At 43.5% G+C, this 14,430-nt stretch overlaps 1 protein-coding gene across 4 annotated transcripts in view; it reads right to left on the minus strand.

Annotated features, from left to right (window-relative positions):
- Positions 1-10,120: 10,120 nt before the first annotated feature.
- LOC115095113 (dynamin-1-like protein) overlaps positions 10,121-14,430 on the minus strand; it is a 101,178-nt gene continuing 96,868 nt past the window's right edge. For all 4 annotated transcript variants that reach the window (XM_029608400.1, XM_029608392.1, XM_029608381.1 and 1 more), the window contains one exon: positions 10,121-14,208. In XM_029608400.1, coding sequence (XP_029464260.1) covers positions 14,152-14,208 — 57 coding nt within the window. In that variant the 3' untranslated portion in view covers positions 10,121-14,151. The remainder of the gene's footprint in view (positions 14,209-14,430) is intronic.

Here is a 14,430-nt window from a genome sequence, read left to right on the forward strand (position 1 = left end):
AAACCAAGTCACTTTCCAGCAGCAACCATCTCGGGGCAGAAATCGTGACACATAGAAACATAGAAATGACGGCAGAAGAAGACCAAACTGTCCATCCAGTCTGCCCAGCAAACTTTCACTTTTTTTCCCCCATACTTATCCTTTTCTTTTGTCCCTTGTAAGTGACTTTTTGTTCTATTTCCCTTCCACCCTGCCATCCCTTCATCAATAACCCATTGTACACCATAACAAATAAAAAAGGCTCTATAATAATTAAATAAGTTGAGGAATCTCACCCCTCCATCTTCGTTAACTAATTTCAATTTCCACAGTGCTATAAGAGGAGTAGCATTTTTCCATAAAAGGGCCAATAGTAATCTATCTAGCATCACATAGGACCTAGAAAAGAGGGAGGGAGACAGAAGCTTTTACTGTTCTGCCCCATTAACTGTGAGCAGATTTGTTTGTTGTATATATAAAGTTCTGTTCCTGCTCGTAAACTAATGTGATGCCACAGAAGGATTAGAAACCCCTATAATCCTGTAGTCTTGTTGCTATTGGCACTTTATGGTCACATGTTTCCAGCTCCCACTGATTCTGGACACTTCCTATTGGCTCAGATATTGGTTCTTGCTTGCTGGGGCTTCTGAGAAAAGCTGTCTCATCTTTTCTATTCCTTAGGAACACATTTCCTTTTACCAGACAAACACAGACAGACCTATAATAGGTGTACTTAAATCTCCAGTACAGTTCCTACAACAGCTATTTCAACTCTGGAGTCAGTGCTCGGAACCTGAGATCAACCTCTCCTTTTCCCTCCCACTCAAGACTGCAACTAGTAAGTTATATGTTTTAATTAACTATTGGAATAAACACTGTTGGAATTTAGACTAGGTATCTTCATTGGAAATTCAGTATCTGGTTTAGATGTATGATAGTGCGTGCACAGGTGCTGTGAGATCAAAACACTTTTGGCTGACGATTCAGCCAATCTCGTTGCCTTTGACAGCAGATCTCTTGACTCAATTATTTTTCACATGCCTTTAATTCCACTTTCCTCTACTACCCCTCCTCCTCCCTTCCCTTTGTAACCCTTCTATGATTCTTGCCCAATTTCAGTGCATAGGACTAAGAACATGTGCCTCTTTTCCTCCCTCCTCCCACCCCACTCCCCTTTTCAATTTCCATTTAAATCGTATGCTAAAACAAAACTCTACTTTGAACCGTCTGCCAAAAAAAAATTATATTTCTCCCTGTAAATACACATTTCTTACTCTTGCAAATTGCTTACTACCTTATTTATTATTTACAATTTAAATGCTTAACCATAGTTTCTTTTTTGATGTTTACCTGTTTGCTGTTCTGTGTTTTTTGTAAAGGATACACCCTTTTTCCCGTCGATAGCAGGGCTGAATTAGCCATGCTGTCATGGGATCTGTCAATCAGGCCCAGGAGGCGGAGCTTGTCAAAGCAGAGAACAGAGCTTTGCTCTCTGCGGCTGCGCATGTGTTCTTGCGCAGGAAAGTAACGGAATCTCCTCAGTCTGTTTTTTCCGCGAGCGGGAACGCACGCGGAGCTGTTTTCTCCTCAGTTTAAAAACAGAATTAAAATGTTAAAGTCGGAGTTTAAACCCTGCAGTTGCGGGAAAGTAATGTCTATCACGGACGGACATGATTGATGTTACAGGTGTCTAGGACCAAATCACAATCAGGTAGATTGTGAATTTTGCTCAAAAATGTCACCTAGAGCACTAAAACAGAGGTCCTATAGATTTCAAGAACTTTTTGCCTCAAGGGACCCGTCGGAAGCTCGCTCGTCGCCTGGCCCGCTAACTTCATTGGCTCCATCGAAAAAGAGAACCTTGTCGTCCGATCCTCAATCCTCCACCCTTGGAGGTAAGGAGAATGTAAAGCGACGAAGGCCAATGGATTCTAAGAAATCCTCAGTGCCTGCAGAGCCACAACGTCCCATATCGGTGCCAGAAACCTCGGCACAGACACCTTCAGCGCCTACGGCGCCATCTGCGCATAATAGGGGATCGGCGCCGGGAGAGCGATTCCCGAACACCTCGACAAGACTGGCGAGTTCGGCGCAGAAGAACCCACCGCGCCGATCAAATACGCGCACGGTGCCGAAGACTTCTGCGCGTACGGCACTGTCTCCTGTAACATCAATGCGCACGGCACCGAAGACATCGGCGCCGATAACCCTGGTGCGCACAGATTCAGGAAAATATGCACATAAACCTGTATCCACGCACAAATCTACATCCGCGCACAAAGGTAAAACCGTGCATAAAGTTATATCCGCGCATAAATCTACATTTGCGCATACATCTGAATCCGCGCATAAATCTAAATCTGCGCATACATCTAAATCTGCGCATAAAAAGCATAATTATTCACCTCAACTATCAAAGAAGGAATTGAAACGACGACATTACCCTTCACAAAGTTCTTCTTCTGAAGCGGATACCACAGCATATACAAGTCATACAGACTCGTCGGCTAGTGATTATCATAAACACTCACGGCACTCTCACCGTAAGAAACCGACAAAGAAGAGCGCTACATGGGAAATAAGTCCTTCGACTTCTAAATCATCTCTTAAACTACCTTCTAACACCTTCTCAAGGAAAGAGGTAATACAGGTGGTTTCCTCCACCACTTCTACAGATACTGAAGATTCTAGGAACATAACAGACAATAAAATACAAACTGACAAAAAGGTACCTAATACTTCAACTCAGAGTAACCCAATGGACCTTAAAGCAAATGTTTCACAAAAGCAAGATAATCGTATGGCAATGCCCCCTCATACGAGAGACGCTTTTTATCAATTATCTTAGTCGTTAGCAGGGTTTTATGAAACGCTTCAATCATCATTCAAAATGTCTAATATTGCTGATGACAGTTCTCCGGAAGACAAAGCACAACTTAATACGGAGCCGTCGGTAGAACCGCCGACATCTCCCATAATACACCAACCAGCCTCCCCCGCTCATATACAGGATACATCCTTTGACTCTCCTTCAACACAAACATCACCATCATCATCTACGGGATTTCCATCGGATCCGCAAGAACAGCCTCAGGAACCGTATTCCCCTCCGGAAGACCTCACATACCAAAATTCCTAGAAAAATTGGGTACAATACTGCATCTAGAGGTCCAAAAGGAAACAGACCCTAGAGCAGAAACCCTTTGTCTTCTAAAGATTTTTGATACTCCAGGTGAACCAACATCTCTTCCACCACAAGAGATCTTACATTCAGTCTTACAAAGTCCTGGGATGCTCCTTATACCATTCCAGCAGTTTCCAGGAAAACTAACATAAAATTTCGTATGAAGAAAGCATCACTGTACACTCTACCACAATTACCTCATGCTTCAATTGTAGTAGAGTCAGCGATGCAAAGGTTCAAGAAAACAAGGTCCCATTCCTCTTACCCACCGGGGAAAGACAACAAATATTTAGATGAGTTTGGCAGGAAAATATACCATAACTTGATGTTGACTGCACGAATTATGCAACATCAATTCTACATGGTACAATATCTATACGAGTGCATGCAAGCTACGAAGGGTATACATTCCTCAGTGGCGGAACAGATACCTCAGCCTCTTTATGATATGGAAGAGTGTTCGACATCTCTTGAGGTCAATCTATGAAGCACATGAAACATCATCCAGGGCATCTGCAACAGCCATTGCAGCCCGCAGACTAGCATGGTTACGTTCAAGTTCAATACGAGAAGACTTGCACGAGAAACTAACAAACCTCCCATGTACGGGGGATAACCTATTTGGAGAAAGATTCCAGGATGCAGTAAGTAAATTAAAAGAAGAAGCTCTAGCAGTACAATCAATAACATCGCATCCTATTTACTCGACTACACGTCATTATATGGGATCTACTCGTAGGCAATCATATGCCAGGAGACCCTATAGATCTTATCAATCTTTTCGTACCCAACCATACCCTTCCTACCAGCGTCCTGCTCCACAAAACAATACATCAAACCAACGAAGAGGTAAACCACGTAACCAGAGACAGCAGGCACAACAGCCGGCTACTGCAGTGAAAACGACTTCATCTTTTTAGTTACTCAGCCGCCACCACAACATCAAGCTCCTCCAGGCAGAATTCGTTCTTGCCTGGAAGCCTGGGAAAGAATAACATCAGATCAATGGGTTTTGGAGATAGTACGTCACGGTTACCAACTCCAATTTCTCACAAAACCCATATTGCCTCATCTTTCCACACTCTCAATTCCCATCCACAACTGGGGGAGGAAATTGCTTTACTTCGCAAACAACAAGTGATTCGACATTCACCCAAACTCCAATTCAGCAGCATTTTATTCCCCGTACTTCTTCATACCCAAGAAGTCGGGTGGACTTCGCCCCATATTAGACCTAAGGGAATTGAACAAATTTCTCACCAAGGAGAAATTCAAAATGGTGTTGTTGAAGTCAATTCTTCCTCTCATTCAAACCGATTGGATGTGCTCAATCGACCTCAAAGATGCTTACACACACATTCCAATCCATCCATCCTCGTGGCGTTACCTATGCTTTCGCTACAGACATCAACACTACCAGTATAAAGTTCTTCCCTTTGGCCTTTCGGCTGCACCCAGGGTATTCACCAAATGCATGATAGTGGTGGTGGCTCATCTCAGGAAACAGGGTATAACCATCTTTCCATATCTGGACGATTGGCTCATACTTGGCCCGACTCCAAGCATTTTACGGGATCACCTCCATCGGGTGATACACTGTATACAAGAACTAGGATTGGTGATCAATTTTCAGAAATCACACCTACAACCAACACAACAGTTGCAGTTCATAGGTGCATACCTGGACACTACGTGCAACAGAGCGTACCTCCCAAACGACAGAATATCACATTTCCGTCACCTTCTCTATACCTTGAATCATACTCAGAGACCTTCGGCGAGACAAGTTTTGGTAGTCCTGGGCCACATGGCAGCAGCGAATTTCACTGTTCCGAACACCAGGCTACACATGAGGTACCTACAATGGGGGACTAAAACGTCAATGGAAACAACATTCACAACCATTGACGCAGAAGGTATCGCTAACAGCCGAAATGAAAAAAGATATAATATGGTGGCTCCTAGACTCCACCCTGTCCAAAGGAGCGTTATTCAGCCCCCCCTCCTCACAATGCAGTCCTAACCACGGATGCGTCTCACAAGGGCTGGGGTGCACACCTTGAGATTTACGAAACACAAGGGTTATGGACAATCTCGGAACAGAACCTGCAAATAAATTTATTGGAACTCAGGGCGATTTGCAATGCATTACGAGTGTTCCAAGACCACCTGAAAGGACGCAGGGTCATGATCTACACGGACAACCAAGTAGCGATGTTTTACATCAACAAACAAGGAGGGTCCGGTTCATGGTCCCTTTGCAAAGAGACCCTGATGATCTTCGAACATGCTCACCAAAATTCCCTACATCTTCAAGCAACTTACCTACCGGGAGTTGCAAACACAAAAGCGGACAGACTAAGCCGCATCTTTCATCCTCACGAATGGACACTCAACACAGAAATAGCCCAAGACATATTTATGCAGTGGGGGACACCTTCGATAGATCTCTTTGCAACAGAGATCAATGCTCAGGTTCCCAGATTCTGCTCGATAAGACCAAGCAAATTCAGGATCGCTCAAGATGCCTTCCTCATTCCGTGGACGACAGGCCTTTTGTATGCCTTTCCTCCCATACCTCTCATAACAAGAACAATTCAGAAATGTATAGCGGACAAAGCTCAACTTGTACTGTACTGTACCATGGCCTGGCCGAGGCAGCCATGGTACAGTTTCCTGCTTCGGCTATCCATCCAGGATCCAATTCCGTTACCGGATCGACAAGATCTTCTCTGTCAAGATCAAGGAACACTTCTACACCCGCTACACTCATCTCTACACTTAGCTTGGAGATTGAGAGGCTCCTTCTAACAGAACAAGGAGTTTCCACTTCAACACAATTCATTTTGTTAGAATCGAGGAAACTCTCAACCAGGAAAAATTATAGCTACAAATGGAAACGTTACTCTGCCTGGTGCACTTCCAAAGGTGTACCACCATTGGACTGCTCACCGCAGTTACTTATTATCTTCATACACTATATGTAGCTGGTCTAGCAACATCATCAGAATTCACCTCAGTGCCATAGGTGCCTATCATAGACCAATCAATGAGATGCCTATATCCAATCACCCATTACTGACTCGTTTCACGAAGGGATTAACGCACATTTGTCCTCCTGTATCCAAACCTCCAGTTCCATGGAACCTCAACATAGTTCTGGAACAGCTCATGCTTTCCCCATTTGAACCCATGGATTCAGCACACATTAAATACCTCACATGGAAAGTGGAATTCCTGGTTGCAGTAACATCAGCACGAAGAGTTAGTGAGTTACAGGCTTTGGTCCATTATCCTCCATACTTGCAATTCCATCACCAGAAGGTAGTTCTCCGAACTCACCCATCTTTCCTACCGAAGGTAGTTACCCCATTCCATCTCAATCAGACAATGGAATTACCAACCTTTTTCCCCTAAACCGCACGTAAACGATAGGGAAAAACTACTGCACACACTAGATTGTAAAAGAGCTTTAACACACTACAAAGCAAGAACAAACTCGGACTCCCGGGTTTCTCAACTCTTTGTTTCCTTCGACCCGAAGGCACCTGTACTACCAGTGGCTAAACGCACCATCTCCAGTTGGATAGTACAGTGCATCAAATTCTGCTATGATAAACAGAATTTACAATTACATTCTACTCCTAAAGCTCACCAAGTTAGAGCAGTAGCAACCTCCTTGGCACACCTGAAGAATGTGCAACCTATAGACATTTGCAAGGCAGCTACATGGTCATCACTGCATACCTTCACATCTCACTACTGCCTTGACCAACAAACAGCCACCGATGCGACAATAGGACAAGCAGTACTGCAATCTCTGTCCTCCAATACACGGTGACTGCCACACTGCCAAAGATCACGTACAAACACATATATCATAAATAACGTGATCGGGAGCTTGGGACTCCCATGACAGCATGGCTAATTCAGCCCTGCTATCGACGGGAAAAAGCAAGTTTGCTTACCGTAAACGATGTTTCCGTAGATAGCAGGATGAATTAGCCATGCTGTCCCACCCTCCTCCCTGGCAGTCACCAAGTCTTCGACTACATTGATGCTTAATCACAGACTGAGGAGATTTCGTTACTTTCCTGCGCGGGAACACACGCCAGCCGCAGAGAGCAAAGCTCTGTTCTCTGCTTTGACAAGCTCCGCCTCCTGGGCCTGATTGACAGATCCCATGACAGCATGGCTAATTCATCCTGCTATCTACGGAAACATTGTTTACGGTAAGCAAACTTGCTTTTATTGGCCCTCCATTCTGTTAAATGTAAACCAGTACGATATGTAAACGGCTATTGGTATATAAAAATGTTAAATACATTTTTATCCCATCTTTCATGTCCTCCTCTTCTATTGTAACAAACTCAATTAGAAACTGGACACAGCTCTTTATCTCATATGATACCAATAAAAGGGATTCATCAGCAAACAGATCTTGACAAGACTAGTGTAATGCATTTCTTACTGCTATACAGCATAAAACTTGGACATACTATTCAATATAAAAGCACACCAGTCGCACTCAGTCAGTGCAACAGTGGTATACCAGAACTCCCCATCAATCCAAATTAGAAACATGATGGCAGAAAAAGACTGTAGGGCCCATCTACTCCGTCCAATTAATTTAGCTCTATAATTCCCATCACTCCCTTAGAGATCCCCTGTATTTATCCCATCCTTTCTTGTATTTGGATACTGTTTTTGTCTCTACCACTTCCACTGGAAGGCTGTTCCATGCATCCATCAACCTGTCTTTAAGGAAATATTACCTAGGATTACTCCTGTCTCCTTTCACCCTCATGACCCTTCTTTCTAGAGCCTCCTTTCCATTGAAAGCAACTCACCTCCTGTGCATGGAAACCTTTGATAAAGTTTGTCTTTGTCCTATCTCCCCTTTCCTCCAGGATGTACATGTTTCAATCTTTAAGTCTATCCTCATATGTTTTAGAACAAAGACTACTGACCATTTTAATAGCTATCCTATGGACAGACTCCATCCTGTTTATATCCTTTTGAAGATTCGGTCTCCAGAATTGTACACAGTATTCCAAGTGAGGTCTCACCAGGAACCTATACAGGGGTAATATCATTTCCCTTTTTCTGCTGACTCCATTCCTCTCCCTATGCAGCCAAGCATTTTTCTTGCTTTTGCCATCGCTTTATCTCCATTTGGCCACTTAAGATCATCAGATACAATCACCCCAGATCTCACTCTTCCTTCATGCTTAGAAGAATTTCACCTCCAATTCTGTACCTCTTCCTTGGGTTTTTCATCTTAAATGCATTACTTTGCATTTCTTAGATTAAATCTTAGCTGCCAGACCCTAGACTATGCCTCAAGCTTCGTTCGATCCCTCCGTATATTTTCCACACCTTCCTGCCTGTCCATCCTGTTAAAGATTTTGGTGTCATCGGTAAAAAGGCAGAACTTTCCTGACAATCCTTCCGCTCATGAAAATGCTGAAAAGAATCAGTTCAAGGACTGATCCCTGAGGCACAATGCTAGTAATAGACCCCCTCCTCAGAGAAAACTCAAATTCCCTGTACGTACCCGGATCATTCCAGACTCCTGGGATTAACATCTGTGCCAGCAGATGGAGACAGAGAAAGATTAACTGACACTGCTTGATAAGCACTGGTGCCACCTGCAGTTCCTCTGTATTTCTCTGACTCCAGCAAATGGTGGCTGGTTTCTGGTGAATTTTTTTTTTCAGTCTTTTTTTTTTCTTTTTCCATTTCTTTTTCTCAGGAGCATTTATCCTAGGGGGTTGGGTTCCGTGGGGGAACCCTTCCCTCTTTGGTTGAAGTGGACGAGCTGGAGGTCGGTGACTTTTTGTATGCTCACTCCGGCTCCCATCCGTGAGGTGCAAATCTGGTGGTCCAAATCCCTCCCTTCACAAGGCCACCTAGGTGGCTTTTCAGCTCTGGGCAGCTGTTTTTTTTTATTTTTAGGGCTCTCTTTCCTAGCTTTCAGGCTGAGCTGAAGCTGGACAGCTCCCCTCGGCCTTAGGAGAGCAGAAGCCCTTTTATTTTTGTAAAGTTTAAAAAAAAAAAAAAGTTTCAGCAGGAAACAGCTGCAGTGGGGCAGTAAGTCTCTCCCGGGCTTTATGGGTAGCGTTTTCGATATCAGGGCGGCTTTTTCGGGGGATGGTCTCGCTGGGCTCTATGGGTAACCGCGTGCTATGGTTTGCGGTCAGGCCTGCCATGCAGTTCCTGCCTGCCTCAGCCACTATTGCCTAGACAAAGCCGGAAGACAAGATTCCATCTTTGGCCAATCTGTCCTGCGTAACCTATTTCCAACATGACGTACCAACACCCTTCTGCCTGCCCAGTGGGGTTCAGGATGCCCTCTACCAAATTCCACCCCAGTTGTTGTGCCTGTTGCACGCCAATGGGTATCTTTGGTGCATGTTCGGACATCCTCAGCTCGGTACTCATCCATATGTGAGGACTACCATCCTGCTTGTCCTGTGAGAAAGCAAATGTTGCTTACCTGTAACAGGTGTTCTCACAGGACAGCAGGATGTTAGTCCTCACGAAACCCGCCCGGCGGTGTTGGGTTCGTAACGTTTTGTTGTTTTATTTTTTCGGCACTGCCTGTAGCTATCAAGGGGGACCCCTGCTGGCTGCAGGGTTAGTGCCATGCTGGGCATGCCCAGTAGGGGCCAGTCAAAGTTCTGGAAACTTTGACAGAAGTTTCCCATGATTGGGCTCCATCCTGATGATGTCACCCATATGTGAGGACTAACATCCTGCTGTCCTGTGAGAACACCTGTTACAGGTAAGTAATATTTGCTTACTCTCACCATGAAACTCACAAAAGAAGATGTTATATTAAAAATAAGGAGGTAAATATTGTAGCAAATAAAACTAAAAAAAAAAAGTGATTTTTCTACAACCATCTTTAAGGAGAAGAAGCATTGCAGTTAGTTTAAGAGAAAAGAGCACACATTTTAGAAACAACCTTGTTTATTAGTTTGACATTAGAGAAGAAACATGGTTTCTGTTTCAACACATGAAAGCATCTAAGTTATGGCAAAAAAACATCCTTATCTTTGCAGGAATCTTGAAGCAGTCCTGACTAAAGAAAATTGTAAGATTTTTTAACTAGATTTGTGCAAATTTGTAAGTTTTTGGTTTTTTTTTAAACATCTGGGGTTCTATAGGAACAGACCCCCAACATCAAATTGGCAATTTAAGGAAGGGCTGTCTGAGCTCAGGGTCGTCCTTGGGCAGGGGGAGTGGTGAACAGAGGCAACTGTCCCTGGGATCCACACCACTATAATTTCCTGTCATCCAGTGTTCCAGGACCCTGCTGCAGTTGATATTCCCTGGCCCCATACCCTCCTAAAGTCAGCCCTGGGAGAGGCTGGAAGTTCTATTTCTTACTTTTACTGAATCTGAAAGGGGAGTTAAGCAATAATGCAGCATGATAAATATAAAACCATATCCCTGGTATCCTAAATAGATATGTAAATCATGATTAACAGAATTAATGGGCAGAGTTGTACCACTTCTAGAAATAAATATTACAACAGCTGACCACTATCCCTTTCCACCTCCCTGCACTGTCAGGGGCCCAATCAGTCCAACTCTCCCATTACAAGTATTAAAAAATAAGTGTGTCGCAGGATTTGTCATATAGCTGCACCAGTCCTGGAGTATTCCTCACCTTGTGGTAGGTCATGTGCCAGGTTCTCAGCAACAGCAGAGCATACGAGGCATGGGGTTTAGACAAGATATTCTACAACAATCACAAAATTGTAGCAAGGGGCTAGCCCAATAGTTCCATGGCAAGTGTTATGCAGAAGTGGGTTTGATTCCCAGGTGAGACTTCTACTTCCTGAGTCAGCTGGGGCTAGGGATGCCATGGAAGCTGCATTCACAGCCCTCAAAGGGAAAGGAAACCCAGCTGTTGCTCAATGGCAACATCGAGTAGCTGCAGGGGGTGGGGCTCACATTTAGTGTTTGATAAGGGGATTAATTAATTAAAAATTTTTCCAAAAAGACATCACATTATTGAAACATCATTGGCCTATCATGGTTAAGGTCTACTCCTATATCATTCACAGGTTAGTACGAAAAGAAACCAGGAACATCAAAAGAATAGGAAAGAGTAGGAAGAAATTGAATAGAGAAGTGGGCAATTTTGTTTTAATCTTAGGTGGTGCCCTAATGAAACATGAGGATCTGGGAAGCTAACATGATATTCAGTTTCTGGCCGTCTTGGTTCTGAACCTGACAAACTGATCAGCAACTGAAGTTGAGTATCAGGAAAAGATCTCCTGTTGGCTGTATCACAATAAATTGAAACTGAATCCACAAAAGACAGAAGTACTCTTGCTGGATAACAAGGACCCGAGATACTTCTCAAAGGGATAACTCTTCAGCAGCCAAGCTTGTAGCCTAGGATTTGTACAGGACTCGAAGCTCAGATCCTGGCAGTGGATAAGGTAATGGTTTTCCCACTGCATCAACTATAGCATATTTACCTCTTCTTTGAGGCCCTGCCTTTGCTATGATTATTCAGGCCTACATGATCTCCCTCTTAGACTATTGCAACTCACCCTACATTGGGATTCAAAAAAAAAAAAAAAGTACCAGGTGCTTGTAACTAATACAGAATACTAAAGTGTGAATGATGCTGAATGCAGACAAATTTGACACAAAATCCCTGCACTGACTCCCAATATACTACCAAGTTCAAAATCATGATCTTGGTTTTCAAGGTCCTCCAAAGCTGGGCCCCACTCTACCTGAACCCACATGTTCCTTCCCACTTCCTGCGCTCGGTACCACAAGCACAACTAGCTGTGCCAGCTCCTAAGGATCGGACAGGTGTCTCACAAGTACAAGAGAAAGGGCCTGCTCGGGAGCAGGTCCATCATCAACTACAAACCTTTCAGAAAACTAGTAAAAACCTGGCTTTCTGAAACTTTTCCAAACATAAAAATAACTGCTGCCTACCTTGGGGCTATGCTTTCTTGCAAACTAGCTTGGTCCTTGCCCCCACTGTTATAATGAAGTCTACCTGTTTCTCCTTTTTGGCTCATTACTTAGTTATTGTTGTAACATGCTATGAGCTCTTTGATGGAAAAGTGTGGAATAAAGAAAGCACTGGTGACAGTGTGAGAGCGAGGTGGAGTATTATAAAATACAGAGTAGTTGCGAAGTCTTATGGCCCCGTAACCCAAAAGAGTTTGAGCTGGAAGCTCAATCAGAACCAAAGGAACAGGAGAAAACTACCCAGCCAAAACCAACAAGCAAACAGACAAGAATGATAGCAAAGACCTAAAACCATGCTGAGGAAGTTACAGTCACAAAGGGAGAAGGACTGTGCGTTAGCTTATGGTCATAGCTCCTGCTCCCTGCCCTTTCTGCTGAATCTCCCACTGCTGCATTACAGGCAGAAGTGATGCCGCCCCTAAGAGTCTGTGCACACTTTAATCTTGTGGCTATAAGCAGGATATGCGCTTCTTATTCAAAGAGCTGTAAGCACAGCAGAAATGTGCTTGTACTCAATCACTGCCATGTTTGTGCTCCTATGCTTTCCCTCACAGCACATCACTTTGGACATGAAACACCGGCATTTTTTTTATTTCACTCCAAAATGTGAATTTGGAGCACTGAGCATGGTGGCAATTTAGCTAATCTAGTACTAGATGGCAAGATAAAGGGTAAACAAGTGAGGAAAGCAAAGAACAATCTGGCCCAATGACATTAAAAACTGGTCAAGATCTGGCAATATGGGTGACACAAAGAAGAAAGCTGAGCACAGAGAAAATTGGTGCATTATAGCTGTTGACCTGCATGTAGAAGATAGCATTTGATGATGATAGATAGGGTGCTTCCTGTCTAAAGGTACTGTCTGAGCTAGTCCTGATTTTACTCACAGTGCATGCAGGCACTTGTAGTCAGAACAGAAGAAACTAAAATTTCCATAGCTAAGGGCTGGTTCAGCCTGGCCATCCCAACATACAGCTGTAGTGTCACCCTAATAATGGAGGAGCATGAGGGACCATCATGCTGTGTCTGCTCCCCAAGGCCTTTTGATAGAACTAGAAAACTTCTGATGTCATAGTTTAATGTACAGAGAAAGGAAGGCTTTCAAGATACCCACTAGTGTAACACAGATATAACCAAAAGACGTGGTATTGCCAATTGTAGATGTACTGAAACAAATTCTATGTCTTGTCAAATAAAAGTTATCATCATATGTGAGTTGCACATCTGTTGCATGACAGATCTAAAACACCAAAATGGGTAGCAAGGACAACTATGTACTACACACTGCAAGGCAGCCACTTTGCATTTGGCAAGTGCAGAATAATATCAACCAGACGTAGGTCTTGTTAAGTGAATGAATTATTTTTTTTCTTATATTTCTTTATGCAAGTAGAAACATCAATAGCAACTGCTCATGGTTTGTTGTAACATTGCACGCTATATGTTTAAAACATTATTTTAATCTCCAACGTAGCAAGCCACTTTCTGTGATTTTTATATCCTGGGATGTAATTATTTTTTGCAAGCTATACCATTATCTGTTAGACCAACTTAGAAGAACCCAGATTACTCTAACTATTATGGAGCAGAGCGCTACACGCATTTACAAGTGTTCTTTCAATTTCAGACTCAGTTCTGGACTCTGGCAGTATTCCTAGCCTTGTGGGAGGAGGAAAACACTTGACTGATTAATAAGTAATAAATGTGGAAGAAAAATAGCATCCAGGTCATGATGGGAAAAGGAGGCTGATCGGAGGAGGAAGAGGTTTTGATATGTCAGCCAGAGCATATGACAAGAAATGAAGACTCATATAAGGAGGAGAGCTTGCTGAGGTCATCCACAACATGATGGAAGAGTGAGCGGAAGTGCCGACATGTTCCAGGACACAGGATGGAAAGGCGCCACTTGCACTGAAGCCTGGGACAATGTCCACAAGTGCTCTGGCTTCCAAGAATCATTCTCAGCTGTAGGTCTTTCACCAAAGCTGTGTCTCTCTGATCTCAGAGATGATCTGACTGGCTCTGTGTAATGCCTGTAAGGAAAACAGAACCAGATAAAATAGGCAGTGAAGGTCCTATCACACCAAGAAAAATCCATCTTCTCCGTGGCACATCTTTCAATTACTACATAAAAGTAGATAAGGGGGCATTATCCATAGTCCAAATTCAACATTACTATGGATCCACTGACAGAAATAGATTAGGCTAGATAGCATTATCCAGAATGCCTTATTCCCATGTGCCCACTGATGGAG

This window comes from Rhinatrema bivittatum, chromosome 1 (assembly GCF_901001135.1).
Source record: "Rhinatrema bivittatum chromosome 1, aRhiBiv1.1, whole genome shotgun sequence".
Lineage (NCBI taxonomy): Eukaryota > Metazoa > Chordata > Amphibia > Gymnophiona > Rhinatrematidae > Rhinatrema > Rhinatrema bivittatum.